The following is a 15,238-nucleotide window of genomic DNA, read 5'->3' as shown; positions in this document are numbered from 1 at the left end:
CTGTTTTCACAAGTTGTTTTCTCTCCACCCCCCATACCTCCCCCCCCCCCCTCTCTCTGGCTCTCCTGCTGAAAATGACTCTCAGTCTATTTTTACCCTCTGGTCCTCTCCAATGTTAGTCTGTTCCACCCATTTTTTCCTCTCTTTCTAACCAGTCCTGCTCTCCTGTTTTCAATTCTCTTCTTCTTTTCTTTCACTTTTCCTCCTTGTCCCTGTGAGTGTTGCATCAGAACATTTTTAATTCTGTCTTGGAGGAGGCACATTTGCATGATGAAGAGATGGAAAATATTTGAAGAGCTTTTTATTGGGGAAAATTGCACCACTTGCCTCGTGGCTCTTGGCTGTGTTTCTGAAAGCAAACGTGTAGCATCACCAGAAAATGGTTATATGTATTTCAAATTCCTTTTTCGAATGATTTATATTTCTAACTTGTAATGACCCTGCATGCTTATCTAGGTTTATTGGGTGAGGGTATGCATTGCAATCTTGACCCCAAAGTCCTCATCAGAGTCCACCCCCTGTGCAGATTCCCTAGAGAGACCGAAGCAGCATGACAGGTAAAGCGCAGATAGCACACTAGCGCCTCCCTGCATGTGTGGTCTTTTTGTGTATTAAAACTGGAGCCGAGCATTAGTAAGGGGGCGGAGCTTCTCTAAATTCTGTTAAGCTATCGGTTGGCCTACATCTGAGTGTCGGCGTTTGATACGCGCTTTCACCCACCACTCAAGGTTTACTACGACTCCTCCACCAATGAAAGAAAGAAGCACAAAAATACTCACTTTTGAGGCCTTACACGGACTCCAGCTCGTGTTCCCATATCGATACAGTGAAAATATTTATTAACTATTATTGAGTATTTTAAAGAAGCTTCGAGATTAGAGGGAGAAGAGGTTATAGTTGTAACGCCGGGTGTAATTTGCATATGACTGGCATTCCAGCGCACCCTTCCGCCAATCAGCGTGCGCGGCGGGTAGATGACGGTTCGACGCCAGGGCGAATAGCCGAATAGTATTCGCCCAGGGGGGGGCGGGACAAGGCTGGGCGAGGTTGACAGGACGAGAAGGGGAGGGGTACGAGTACAGGAGGTGTGTGGGGGGGGCAAGCAGCCTAGTTTACAACAAGAGGAAGAGGAGGGAAAGAGAAAGAAAGGGCCAAGGCTTACGCGCGAGAGAGAGCGAATGAGGCAAAAATAAGGGAGTAAACTCGGGCTGGGAGGTGTGGAGATGTGATACAAGGACTTTTCTGGGCCAAAACAACACGAGTAACAGCAAGTAGTCAGCGGACTGGACGGTGTGCGCGCCGATGTCGTCCGCACGAAGTGGCTAGCTAACCTGCTGCAGACAGACCGACCTCTCAAACGGCTATCACCCAGCGTCGCGGGGTTTAAAGCCCCCACCTCCTTCCACCACCCCCCGCCGTGTTCTGGTCCTGTACTGGGGAGGGGGGCATCTACAACCGGTCACTCTTTTGCTGCCTCGAAAGCTTGATCGAGGAGGAGTAAGAAAAATACAACAGCAACTGCGATTCATCTCACCCCCCTCCCCTCCTTCCTTTTCTCCTCGCTGACTTGAGCCAGGAGTCCTCACCGTGGTTGCTTTCATCGCTGTGTTGTAGTCTCATCAGTTGCTAGCTAACGTCAGGTTTGTGGCCAGATTCGTCAGGCAGGATAGGAACTGCTAAATCGGAGACAGTACAGGTGGTTTTCTCGGTAATCAAACTGATGGATAGCGGGATTGTGAGCGCAGGGTGATGGATGAATGCACCAGATTTACGGTAACGATGTCTTCTTATGAGTGGGAACAAATACAACTAGTTCGGTGTTTCTTTTATAGGTGTTAACTGAATTGCCTGGTTAAAACAGGTGGATATCGTAATCCCGAGGGGGGTGGGGGGCATATATCAGAGAAACAAGTTTCGGAGTAATGCACTTAACAGACAGTGTTATATTTGATGTCAGTACATTTGAAAATAGGATTTTATAGTTGCGACATGAAAATAATTGCGTTTCTTTTGCCCGTGTCTGTGCGGCGGGTGCACGACCAGGGGCGTTCCCGAGAGGTTGGTCCAATTTGGAGCGGTGCACTTGAGGCTCCGGTTATTGCAAGAGGCAGCTAAATTTGCCGTGATTTCTTTACCCCCCCCCCCCCCCCCCCCCCCCTCTTTTTCTTTTAAAATGCCCGAATCAGCAAGTGTTGAAAGTCGGTGTTGAGGGAAACGGCGAACACTTGGACATTAAGCAGATTCACAGTAGTTGGAAATAGAAGAATCACTTGAGCTGTGATCAGCCCACTTTGCTTGTTGGAGCGCTGTTTTACCCTGATCGATACGGCGCTCTGTAGCTGTGCGAGTCCGGGACTTCATGTGCTTCTCAGTACCTGCCGAGCCCCACCTGCCCAAAACCGTGTAGTAGCGCAGAGCACGTTTTGACATGGCCCAGAAGGACTGCGTAGTTTCCGGGTGGCTGTATCAATCCAGGCCGTGGATGGGCTCGAGGCCTTGTTAACCCCTTCATGCCCGGGCTGCTGTAGTAATGTAAACAAACAGGGAGAGAGGGCATCGGGGGTAATTAGACCAAAGGGAGGCGGAACCCTGCCTTCGATCATAATCGTCTTTTTTCAGTGGCTCGTCTGTACACCGCTACATTCGCACAAATGTAACATTATTTAGTTTTTTCTTACGAATCGTTTACAGTACACCCTGTCCACTGATGTTTGTTCCGTGTGCGTTATTAGATTGCGGCATACTGCGATACGGATATATGGACTCTTATCTCGTATTTTAGTTAGGTTAAAAATAAATAAATAAGGATACCTCTTGAAGACCTCATCATGTCGGGAAGTGATGCAGTTATTCTTCTGAATGATGGCTGCAACCTGTAGGGATGAAAGGGATCCAGACACACTATGAGCTTCCCAGATTTTTGGAGTAAACATGTTCTCTTACCTGGATATCTACATGTTATAGAAGAAAGATTTTAAAAGGACTCATTATCATTACGTTTTTAAAAAAAGATTTTTTCTTTTGAAAACATCAAGGATTTCTTTCAACAATGTTCTCATCAGAGAATCCTCAGTATCTTCGCCAAGGATTAAGCATGTTTGGTTAGTCCATATCTTATTGTTTACCTGAAGTGTAATGCAGGTACACAGTGTAATGCCTTTCTGAGTGTTTTTGTTAATGTATGAAGCATTTTTATCTAGAGATTCTTTCTTTCTTTCTTTCTTTCTTTCTTTCTGTAAAGGAAATAGTGAGTTATACAGCATTTGTTTTATTTATGACATTTGGTAATGGCTTCTGTTCTCCATTCAGCCTGTTATTGGGAACAGAGAGTCCTTTTGTACATCTGCAGTTTTTGGAATGATTTAACCAGTTTAGTGGATGGAGGTCTGATCTGTTACTGTGGCAGTACTGATATTACTGGTAGCTTTCAAAGCACTGGTTCTTTCTTATTCTGCCATGTAACCACCGACCTTTACCTATTATCCCAGATGTTATCCAGCCTGTGGTTAGATGGCTAAAATGCAAGATGCTACTGTGGCCAAAGTACTACTGCAAGAAGTACTCTGTTGTTGTCTGTCTGATTTTTAGTATTTTTTGTTGTTTTTCCATCCAAAATAATATAACATTTGTGCTTGATCACATTGTAAACTAATTGGTCATTGAGTAGGAATGCGACTGTTGTGTAAGTGTTACAGTGACTCCTCTAAATAAGTAAGCTGTTTCTTGATTTGTTAGTACGAATGACAGATTGTTTTGAATCTGAATTCAAGGCAAGGCCTCATATTGTGAATTTATCAGGTAAATTAATCTGAATTCCTTTTATCTTCTGCAGTGTGGACCAATGTAGAGCCCCGGTCAGTGCCAGTCTTCCCTTGGCATTCATTGGTCCCCTTTCTGGCACCTACCCAATCAGATGCTACTTCTCAGCCAGGAGAGGGCCAGCACCCAGTCAACCACCCTCAAGCAGCCAGTCTGAAGACGGGTAATGTTTATATTAAGACTGACCTAGAAGCTGTAAGGAGGGGGGGGGGGGAAGGTGTTGTCACCAGTTTCGGGTTATTTTCCTTTGAAACTTCAGCAGCATTTACTGCTTTCTTTGCCCTGAATAATTTGTTGTTTTTCCTCAGAGTGTCAGGGGGTGGCAGCGCTGCCACAGGAGCCTGCAGAGGCACCTCCCACTGTAGAGAGAGGTCCCCCATCAAGGCCTCCCCCTGCTTCAGATGAGCCGCCTCCAGAGAAAGAGAAAGGAGATACAGAGAGGGAGAGGCCTGACAGTGAAACTGAGAGTGATGTGGATGACCCGTAAGAGCAGCTTTCTTTCTTTCTTTCTTTCTTTCTTTCTTTCTTTCTTTCTTTCTTTCTTTCTTCCTTTCTTTCTTTCTTTCTTTCTTTCTTTCTTTCTTTTCACTGTATTGGGATTTTGTGGGTAAATCTGTCAGGCTAAAAGAACACAGAGAAATAGAGGTAGCACAAACCCTCATGTTTTATCTGTCAAAGTGGTTATGTATTTGTCCAAGCCAGCTTTCACAGTAATTTTCTGTGTGGTGCTGTGTACCCACACATACAGTAAGGGAGTGTGATATTTTCTGTATCCTTGCGCTAATTTGGGCAGAAGAGCTCAATGCCAGAACAAAGCAGATGGGAACAAAAGCATTCCATCTCTGGTTTCTATCACTATATGAAAGGCAGTGGCCAGGCTGTCAGACATTGAAATGGATTAGCTATCTGCTGAATCTGCTGCTGTATCTCATGGGAGATGAACTACTTGTGCTCAGTGTCTACATCTCATAGACTCGCAGCCTTAAGGTAAATAATACCTGATGTTAAGTAGAAAATTACCGGGTTTTTAAATATTAGAGATGGAAAGAGAAGAAGTGCTAATGGGCCAGCCTCCATGCGGGTATGGAAAATTAAAGATTATAGACCCAGAGATGTTTTTCTGTCTCCTTTAGCTTCCTTCCAGGAGTCGTACAAGAGCAGCCTCTCTCTACATCACCAGGAAAGAGACGTACTCAGTCGCTCAGTGCACTGCCCAAAGATGGAGACAAGAGCAGCCCTGGAAAGGTGGTGTTTGTCTTTTTTTTTTTTTTTTTATTCACTGCATCCACAAAAACACAATTCTCAGTGTGTCCTTAATTAAGATATGTCACGTAATATCTGACTGTTTTTCTTGCTCACTCTTTCAGAGGGAGAAGGACCACATCAGGCGACCAATGAATGCATTTATGATTTTCAGCAAGCGCCATCGAGCATTGGTTCACCAGCGTCACCCGAACCAGGACAACAGGACAGTCAGCAAGATTCTTGGGGAATGGTGGTATGCTCTAGGACCTAAAGAGAAACAGAAGTACCATGATTTGGCTTTCCAGGTATCCAGATACATACAGAAAGATGTACATAATTTTAGAAAAATGGTTCAGTCGTATATCAGTTTAGATGCATACCTGTCCCTTCTCTTGGTCTCAGGTCAAAGAGGCCCACTTCAAGGCCCACCCAGACTGGAAGTGGTGCAATAAAGACAGAAAGAAGTCCAGCTCTGAAGGTCGTGGGGTACCAGGGAGCAAAGACATCAGAGAGAGGAGCATGTCTGAATCCACAGGTTGGTCAATATGCAGCATACATTTACAGAGATTCTCATATGCCCGTTATTCTTCAAGTCCTTATCAGTGATATTTTTGCCTTGGGATAGAGCCCCATTCTGTCGAGCTGAAGGGTGTCAGTCCAGGACTGGTGGGCGTGTCCGAGAGGACTACAGGAGAGGGCCATGCGAGCCAGCTTACTCGCCCCAGAGCCTTCTCCCAAAGTGCTGTGCACAGCCTGGAGCGGAGTGACAGGGGTAATACGCAAGCCCTTGCAGAACTGGCACAGGTGAGAGAGGAGAACAGCTCATCAACTGAGAACGTTGAATATTGAATGTTGAAGCTTAGTATTTTCTTTTTAAAGAATAAATGAAAGGCAGCCATTACTGCTACCAGTGCAGTCAGAAATTTAAAGATGTGTTTTGTGAATTCATTTTGTATTCCCAGCAATAGAAGATGTTTTCTACTTTTGCTTTCCACAAACATGAAAAAACTGTTTTGGCAGTAGGATGGTGCATTTTCAGTCCCAGACTGGCATCTTGAACACATTTAACACATTGCTACATCAAACCCAAATAAGGTTACAACAAGAAGGTCATCCTAATATGTCTTTTGTCTCAGATGTGTGGGGATGGTGGCAATCAGTTCTCGAGCCATGCCCCTCCTTTGGCACAGTCTCAGCGTGGGGTCAGCGAGGACATGACCAGTGATGAGGAGCGCATGGTCATCTGTGAGGAGGAGGGAGATGATGATGTCATTGGTGAGAAATGAATACTACTGTGCTCATGCAGCCATATTAGATTAGAGCAATTAATGTGTTAGTAAACTGCTTCCAGCAGCACTGAACCACACTGCGTATTGTCATCTTCTGTATGTTTAAAAAAAACAAAACACCCACTCAGTACTAAGAGGTAATGTCAGCAATTAGTTCCTTGTGAAACAGTCACATGTTGTTTAGTCTCTCCTGTTATTGGCCACTTTGACATTTCAGATTTTAAGAAGTGAGAGCAGTTTCAGACATGCCCCAATTATCTGGTTATTTAAACGGTAATTATGAGCAGCTGAGTGTGAAAAACTGTTCACGTCAGCTTCTCGCTTGTAATTACAAGTCTGAAGTTTCAGGTATCACTGACATTAACAATATCCTTGCTAAATGGCTGCAAATGCACATCATCTGGGATTTGCATTAGAAATAAAATAAAAAATAATACAGCGAGTTCAACCTCTTTTGAAAGGGCTTAACTCTGTAACAGCAAAAATGGCTAATTAAAGTTGTCTAACTGGTCTGACTACAAGATTGCAATGCAAGCTGACAACCTTGGATAAAAGGTGTTCTCTGCTTTCTCCCAGCATTACATGAATGCATCACAAGTTTTCCCTGACCTTTTGAGTGGATGTTAAATTTTAAGGAATATCAAGTGTAGCTGGAGTGTGTGCTTCTTTCCGCAGAGGACCCTTATCCCAGCAGCTCCATAGACCTCAAGTGTAAGGAGCGTGTGACTGACAGCGATAGTGAGAACGGTTCGGGTGATGAAAGCGATCGAAAGGTAATGGTATTGATAGCTATCAGTTTAACACACACAGATTTCTTGAAACATTTTAAAGGTGATTATCCTGTGTAACATCTGTATATTTGTCCTTTTCAGAGAGTTTTTGCTCCAGTCATTTGCTCTTCTGCTTCCTCCTCTTCCTCACACCATACTCCTCATGGTAGGAGTGTCTCACTGTCCTCCTACCCCACCACCAAGCGCTATGATGAGGGGAGATCAGGAGGGGGAGCATTTATGGACCACAGGAGGAAGGAAAGAGCAGAGGGAGAGAATAAGGATGCATTTGGAGGGGAGGAAGGTGGAAGTGGGCAAGCCACTTCTCTCTCCCTTTCTTCTGGTCAGTCAGTCATGTCCACTTCTCCAGCCGGAGGGCCTCTTCCCTCATCAGTAAGTTCGCTGGGGGCGAACCCACTCCTTAGGGTGGCCTCTACAGTGGTGACCAATGTAATGCGTCCTGTTATCAGCACACCGCTCCCTATCGCCAGCAAACCTAGAGATGGAGCCACTTCATCCAACCCTCACCCTTCCGAAAGGAAGTCTCTGACTCCCCAGCAGCAGCCGCAACTCTTGATTGGTTCAGCTTCAGGAGGCGGGGCCACAGCCACAGGGGGTGGGTACTATTCTTCGTCATCACCCAGTCCAGCTATGGGTCCAGGTGGTGTAGTGACTAATTTGGTGTTAGGAGGGGCTTTGCCTCCCCAACCCTCTATACAGCTTGTAACCCCCTCCCCACAACCCCAGCCATCTCAGCCGCAGGCTCTTCCACCCACTGCTGTTTCAGCTCAGCATAGCCAAACCAACGGGCCCCTGCCTCTGCCCCTGCTTCAGCCCCAGTTCCTTCCTGCTTCCTCCCTGGCACCCCCTGGGAGTAAGGCCATCACTCAAGTCCAGTACATTCTGCCTACCCTACCTGCCAACACCAACCCAAAGAGTCCACCTCAGCAGCTCAGCCAGCCAACCAGTGTCTTCAACCTGCCCACAGCTCCACCGACACATGTGTCCTTGGCCAATGGAAAGCAGCAGGGTACAAGTCCACTGACGGGATACACGTCCAGCCCAGCAGTAGGAGTCGGCCCAGGAACTAGAGGTGAAAGCTCTAACAGGAGACACAGCACTGGAGCTAATAGTCTGTGTTGACTTCTAATGAAATGCTCATTCCCCCTGTTTATCCGCGTTTTCATCAGTGCAAGCACAGTCTCCGGCGCTCCAGGGTAAAATGCTTGTTCCCATGGCAACAGTGCGGACTGCGCCAGCACCTGCCCAGCAGTTTCCGATTGTGGCTCCACCTCTTCCTGTCCAGAATGGAGCTCAGTCCGGAAGCAAGGTCAGCGGTGCTTCACTGATGACGTGTTTTTAAACTGTAGTCATTTTCTTATTAAAGCTTTATCTGAGCAAAGCTGCAAATAAACATTTGTGTTGGTTCTTCTATCTTTATTTTTTTCCCCCCCCAGATCATCCATATAGCTCCTATGCCCGTTGTTCAATCTCAGCTGCCTCAGGGTGGAGCAGTACATCCTGCCAGCCCCTTCCCTGTAACAGTGGGCACAGCTGCTGTGGTAGCACCAGGATCAGCCCCCTCCCAGGCTGTTCTAGTGCCACCAGCACCTACAAGGTAGGAGATATCAAACTGCAGTGAGACAGTGAATATGAATATGGGACCAATAGTTCACCAATAGCACTTGGTGACAGTGGGGAGGAAGGACTCCTCTTTAAAAGAAAGAGACCTATATCAGAAACAGCTCTAAGGAGGGGCGGCACTCTGCTGTAACCAGCTGGGGGTTGGGAAAGTAGATGAAACCAGAAAGAGGAGTGCAGAGATCCCATAAAGAACAAGGAACGAAATAAACACCACCATCACCATGTTGGCACTCTTTAAAAATCATTAAAAAATATTTTTAATTGTGTGCTTGTTTGTAACCTTGTGGTGTCCTATCTTTCTTCTTAATTAGAATCAGTAACAAAATTTCTTTAGGTGCAAAATATAGTAATGTGATTAAAAAGAAAAAAGTTAATGTGTTGAAAACAGAAAATGTTAGTATTTAAAGAACTTATATCATGTCTGCTGCCTTATTATGACAGCTGAGTAATAATAACACATGCACAGCTAATTCCTCCAACTGTTTCTTATGAGAAAGAAAGCATGATCTGTTGAATAGCCCTTTGAGCCAAAATTAAAAGAGGCATAAGAAAAGTGTTTTGTTCACTGAGAACATTGTTGATCTGGCAGTGCAGGGCAACAATAGAAGAAAAAAAAAACTCATCTGAAAAGCACCGTCGATTTACCCACATTTGCCCCCCTCTTTGGATTTTCTTTCATTCCACTCACTTTAAAAATGAAAATCCAGTAAATGCTTTACCTATAAATTACACAGCATGTGAGCAAGATGAGGAATTACCCGGCAGCCAAATGTTGACCTATCTGTTTCCCATTTTTCATAGCTAACTGGAACAGCTTTAGTGCTGTCAGCCTGTGTTAAACACATTTTAAATTCTAGTTAATAAATGAAGTGAAACTTCCAGTGTGGTTATTGGGGCTGTTTGTCACTACTCACAGTATTTCTAAACTTTCCACTGCTGTTCATAACAGACGTGTTTGAACTGACATAAAGCATTTATATAATGGAGACTGATGTTTGACAGCTTAAAAGCTATTTTCTAACAGATAGATAAACCCAGCAATGCAACACATCACATGTCTGAGAGCAGCTGTAAACAAATGTGCCAGTAAGGCTTGACTCAGCTCTGATTAACAAGCACTCATTTATAAACATATGCCAGCCCTTGTGCACCCTAGTCCCCAGTATCCCTGAGCTGCAGTTGATCTCTGTAATTGTTCACTTATTGGAAGTGTCTTTGCATTAGGGCTGCAACAATTCATCAAGTAACTCGATTACAAAAAAATCTTTGAGGCAAATTCTTGGCTTCGATGCTTCGTTTGCACTCGGTTGTCACCGTGTAAGCGTGAGCGTTTCACCCACATTTGTGACTAAAAATAGACCCGCAGTAGGAATGTATTTAGGAGCACGTGTGAACAAAAAGTATTATAATATTAAGGTCATGCAGCCCCCAGTTTTTCCACAAAAAGACTGATAGTACAACAGCAGCAGTGAAGATGATGCTGTCGTAGTTTAATGTGGAGCTGTCGTCAAGACGCTCAGGTGGCGTAAAAGAAAACAGCATTTGTTACTTTAATCACTGTAAAAACCTTTACTTGGAAAAAGCTGCATGCAAAGCTTTAAACCCACCTGTTCAACAAGCTGCAGCGTTTTAGCTGCTCACATCCACCGCCATTTATCTTAGACTACAAGCTATCTGCGTTAGTGCTATAGAAGTTCACATAAAATATGCAGATGAGCTGTTAACCTAATTTAATACATTTAATTTAAATTAGGCAGATTGATAAAGGCTGCAGCTGGCCACTTTCTATCACAGTGATACCTGCAGCAAGCAGGGGCGAATCTAAAGGGGGGTATAGGGTGTACTAAACCCCGTACCTTCCTTTACAGCTTATTTCAAGGCTCTAGTAATGTAAAATATATATAAAAATAAAAACAAAAGTTAAAACAAAATTCAAAAGTTGCTTTTGTTTTTTTGTTTGCATGGGCAAGTGAAACTCTCAGCCACTGACCTGGGGCTGTTAGGTTGAACACCGAATTATTATTATCACTAATTATCATTAATCATTGATTATTATTGGAACAACCTCCCTCAAAATAGTAGGCAGGCATGCTCTGTGGAGGTTTTTAAAACTAAGTTGAAGACACATTTGTTCACCCTATCTTACATGTCTTAATTTCTATGTCTTTTACTTTTTAAATTCTTACTGTTTTTAACTTGTATTGTGTTTTTACTTGTACTGCTATTTATCCCTTTTTATTTATTCATCTTTTTAGTTTCAAATAGCTGTACAGCACTTTGTTTTAAAGCGCTTTATAAATAAAGTTATTATTATTATTATTAACATCTACACCATCAGAACATCCGTTTTCTGAATTGGGACATGCTGCAGCTCAGCACATGGCAAACAGTTCAGTTCAGAGAACATTTTTCTTCATTGCAATCACCACATACAAGACTTAAAAACACATACACGTGAACACACAGCAAATGTACCTCATCCAGGAGGTACAATCCTGTCAGAACTCAGTCTGAAGTCTGTTGTTTTTATGTACCTTTTTTATTTTTTATTTTTATTGCCAACTGTCCAGGGTGTACCCTGTATCCCCCCCTATGATAGCTGCGATAGCTCCAGATTTCTGTATTTGTTATCTGTCTATTGTTGCATTTTTAATTTTTATTTTAATTTAGCAGTTTAGTTCTGTGGATGGGTGTTTAATTCAGTTAAACTATTAAAATTTGTAATTTGCTTATTGGTTTACACTTTAGAATCTCATTAATAAGGCAAAAGTATTTCTTATCCGATAACTTACTTAATTGATAAGATACTCGATTAACAAAGAAATCAATAGCTGCAGCCGTATTTTGCAGGCTTTCTGCATATGACAGATGTGCTGTATATATATACACATAAATACTTAGAGGGAACACGTTGATCCTCCCTTTACAGGTTTGCTGCTGTGCTTTCTTTGATGCAACATTAAAATGGAGAAGGCAAGCCACGCGTGCAGCTTCATTCACAATCTGTAGTAAACATCAGTTAACCAGCGATAATTCCCTGAAATCATTTTGAGCTTAAAGACATGCTCTGTCTCCGTGTGCACTCAATTTGGTTACTTCCAAAATAGAAGTTAATCAGAAGGAGTGTTTTTACATGACGATTTTGCCCACTGGCTAGATAATAAAAGGTTTATTCAACAGTTTTAGACCAAATGAAATACTTTCTAAATGGGCCAGTTTATGCCTTCCAAGGTTTTAAAAAAAGGCACTTTAATTCCAAACAGGCTTTTACTGCAGTTAATGGGGAAATAAAACTCTCTGAGTAATCACCGACAATATTATAAGTTAACAGCTGAGTTATTAAAAAACAATATGCTATCTTTTCCTTGCAGCATATAAGCTGAAGCTGTGTAGCTTCTCCATATTTCCTGTAACACAGTGAGCAGACAACACGAGAAACCGAAATTCCAGTAGGGGTGCAGCTGTAACACTACAGCTCTATTCTGGATATGTTAGTCATGCTGCTGGTGGCCCAAGTTGCCTCTGCCTGCCACCCCCACACTACCTCTCATCTCCTCTCTCTCACACACACACACACACACACACACACACACACACACACACACACACACACACACACACACACACACACACACACACACACACACACACACACACACACACACACGCACGCACGCACGCAGCACTAGTTATCTAGTGCTACTTGCTGTGATGTACACTCACCAACTGACCCTCACTGCAGCACTTCTCTTTTTGTCTTCCTCTTTCCTTCCAATCGTGTCTCTGTTCCCTGCACTCTCAGTCTGCCTCATTATTCTACTGTAACATGGGCTGTCGCTGCCTCTGCACCCTTCCTGACATTTCTTATTACAATAAATGTCATCCTCCTTCCGCCTGCTTCTTCTTCTTGCCTTCTTCTTCTGTTGTTGTTTTTTTCATTTTATAATAATCACCTCACCTGTATCTGTACCTCCTGTCCAGGATCACCTACGTCCAGTCCACTCCAGGGGTACCATCCACCCTGCCTCTAGTCTCCAATGCAACAGCCTCCTCCCCTTCGCAGCAAGCTCTGCCAGTTCCTGGGTCTGCATACGTACCCGCGCCCCTTGCAACTCTTGGGTTCACAGCCATTGCCCCGCCTGGACAGACGCTTGTACAGCCGCTGATTGCAGGTCAGAGCCGTGGAAAAAATAATCCAAAGATCCTGGGTTGTTTTTTTGTTTTGTTTTTAATACAGCAATTCTGTATTTTGAATACATCATACTGTGTGGGTCACATATGGCCCTCTGAATAATGTTGATGTAACAATGCCAGCATCAAAGTGCATTGATGACTGATGACCTTTTCTGCTAGCTGAAACATACACTAACCCTGCATTCATGTGCTCTTTGGATGGTCCTGAGTTCAAAATATCTGCTTTAAGTAAAACATTGATAGCTTCTTCGTGTTTAGAATTATTTTATTATAGGCTTTTAGGCTAATAAATAACGAATCTAGGTCACTCTACGAGGAGGGCAACAAATCGTTAAAAACTGTCACATGACTGTGTGATTATTTGCTGCCATTAAAAATTTTCAAACGCTTGAAAAAAAACTTTCTCACTAAAGTTCAACATACAGCACTCTCTAGTTATTCAGATAGTCAAAATTATCTAAACAATTAAATATTTAATTTTCTCAATTTGTTTTCGCTAAAAAACAGGGTTTATTTTTTTGTAAAGAAGGTCTGGTGGCCCTAAAATGTAAAATGTTGAGTAAATTTTGTTTTAATGTGTTGGTCTTAAGTAAAACTAAGGTGTAACACTGAATTGATTGACAATTTATACTTTATACTTTAAAAAACAGTCAAATGAAGTGGAGACACTTTTGACCCCTGATGGCTCGCATTGTATGCAAATCGGGAGGACATCACAAGGGCTAATAAGGGTAAATCTTTTACCACTCGTTAGTTCTCTGCAGTGGGCTGTTTATGATTATTCAGTCCGTTAACAATCCCTTTTCATTACAATAATAAATGTTTTTGATTCATTTAGACCACCATTGGGGGAAAAAAGAGAAATGATTTACTTTTTAAACTTTTAGCACCAACAAAATGGAACAGTTGTCAAGTGGAAATGTCCAGTAGCTATGAAGACACACAGGCCATTTTGAATCCTACCTGTGTTTGTACAAATGCTTAAGTTTAGCCTGTTTTGATAACAAATGAAGCTTAAAAAAAGGCCTGTTCCCATTTTAACTAAACTAAACCTTACCTAATCAAAAACAGCCATTTTATAGGCTAAAGTTCAGCTGTAGAAATCCATGTCCATGCACTCTTCCATTCCCCATTTTCCTCTCTGACTTTTCATTTTTGGATTTGTAGTACACAACATACTTGCGTTTATATAGTAGTTTTCTAGTCTTATTAGCCACTCGAGCACTTTAGACTAAAATTCACATTATAAAGCTTTTTCACTCTGTACACTTTTATCATAGCCAGTTAGAGTCACCACTTAACCTAACATGTATGTGTGTAGACTGTGGGAGGAAGCCAGAGGCAAAGGGAAAACATGCAAAGTGCACACAGAAAGCACATTTGACAGAGATGAAAAATCTTAATGCAGAACTACATCTCTCAGCTCTTACGAGATATCATATGATTACTTCTTTTTTTTTTTTTTGTGGCCTTGAAGAGTTGCAGAGTAAGAGAGCGGATATCTCTCTTGGTATTAGATGTACTGAAGTGCTGGGAAAAGACTAAGCTTGACCTCTTCACCACCTATATATGCATATATAGTAAAAATAAGCCTCTGCATAATTGAATATTGTATACTTCCATTTCATACTCGGTTGATTAAACAACACGTGGATATTGTTTGCTTCCCGGTGTCTCTTTTCAGTAGTAACCTTCATCTGCGGTAAAACTTTTTCCAGCATTTATTTAGTGCATGGTACTGTGGGAGAGTGGATTCCATCGACTCCATTGAACCGGTGATTTTTTTATTTTCTTAGGCCAATTTATAAATCACTACTTTATAGAGCTATTGCCAAAATTAAGTCTGATTTTTAACTATTTTTTATTAACTTGTTAAAAAAATACATGCAACAAACCACAAGAGTCTATAAATAAAGTTATCATTTTCATTTAGGTTAAATGGCCTTTGAATTAAAACACAAATTTTATAATTTAGTCCAAAGCATATATGCATTAAGTAATTTCAGTCATCCATAAATGAAGTGAGTCAGTGTTAATTATGTGTAAATAACCTCATCAGTTACACCCTCAGCCTTGCAGAGCAGCAGAGAAATATACATTAACTTATGAGTAGTTTTGAGTAAAGTAAGCATTAATGCTGTTAAACCTGGGCTAATCCAGTTTGTACATTTTATTTATTCTCATATGACATGAAGGGAATACATGAACAAAAAGTACTGTTAGCAGTGTTAGCTTGTATTTTTGCCTTTAATATTTGCATTTCTATTTTGCTTAAAT

General features: G+C 42.3%; 1 protein-coding gene across 6 annotated transcripts in view; it reads left to right on the top strand.

Annotated features, from left to right (window-relative positions):
• Positions 1 to 15,238, top strand: part of cicb (capicua transcriptional repressor b) — a 41,269-nt gene that overhangs the window by 20,791 nt on the left and 5,240 nt on the right. For 5 of the 6 annotated variants that reach the window (XM_085291634.1, XM_085291636.1, XM_085291632.1 and 2 more), the window contains 12 exons: positions 3,833 to 3,982; positions 4,128 to 4,302; positions 4,953 to 5,064; positions 5,187 to 5,369; positions 5,467 to 5,599; positions 5,690 to 5,868; positions 6,201 to 6,339; positions 7,029 to 7,126; positions 7,226 to 8,216; positions 8,314 to 8,453; positions 8,581 to 8,741; positions 12,749 to 12,939. In XM_085291634.1, the coding sequence (XP_085147760.1) occupies positions 3,833 to 3,982; positions 4,128 to 4,302; positions 4,953 to 5,064; positions 5,187 to 5,369; positions 5,467 to 5,599; positions 5,690 to 5,868; positions 6,201 to 6,339; positions 7,029 to 7,126; positions 7,226 to 8,216; positions 8,314 to 8,453; positions 8,581 to 8,741; positions 12,749 to 12,939 (2,652 nt within the window). The remainder of the gene's footprint in view (positions 1 to 3,832; positions 3,983 to 4,127; positions 4,303 to 4,952; positions 5,065 to 5,186; positions 5,370 to 5,466; positions 5,600 to 5,689; positions 5,869 to 6,200; positions 6,340 to 7,028; positions 7,127 to 7,225; positions 8,217 to 8,313; positions 8,454 to 8,580; positions 8,742 to 12,748; positions 12,940 to 15,238) is intronic. The other variant, XM_085291637.1, reaches the window with a different exon arrangement.

The sequence above is a fragment of the Mchenga conophoros genome, linkage group LG11 (genome assembly GCF_057382185.1).
Source record: "Mchenga conophoros isolate Kocher_MC1m ecotype Shallow Benthic linkage group LG11, M_conophoros_male_GT1.1, whole genome shotgun sequence".
Lineage (NCBI taxonomy): Eukaryota > Metazoa > Chordata > Actinopteri > Cichliformes > Cichlidae > Mchenga > Mchenga conophoros.
Note: the sequence above shows the minus strand (reverse complement) of the source record. Positions and strands in the feature narration are given on the sequence as shown.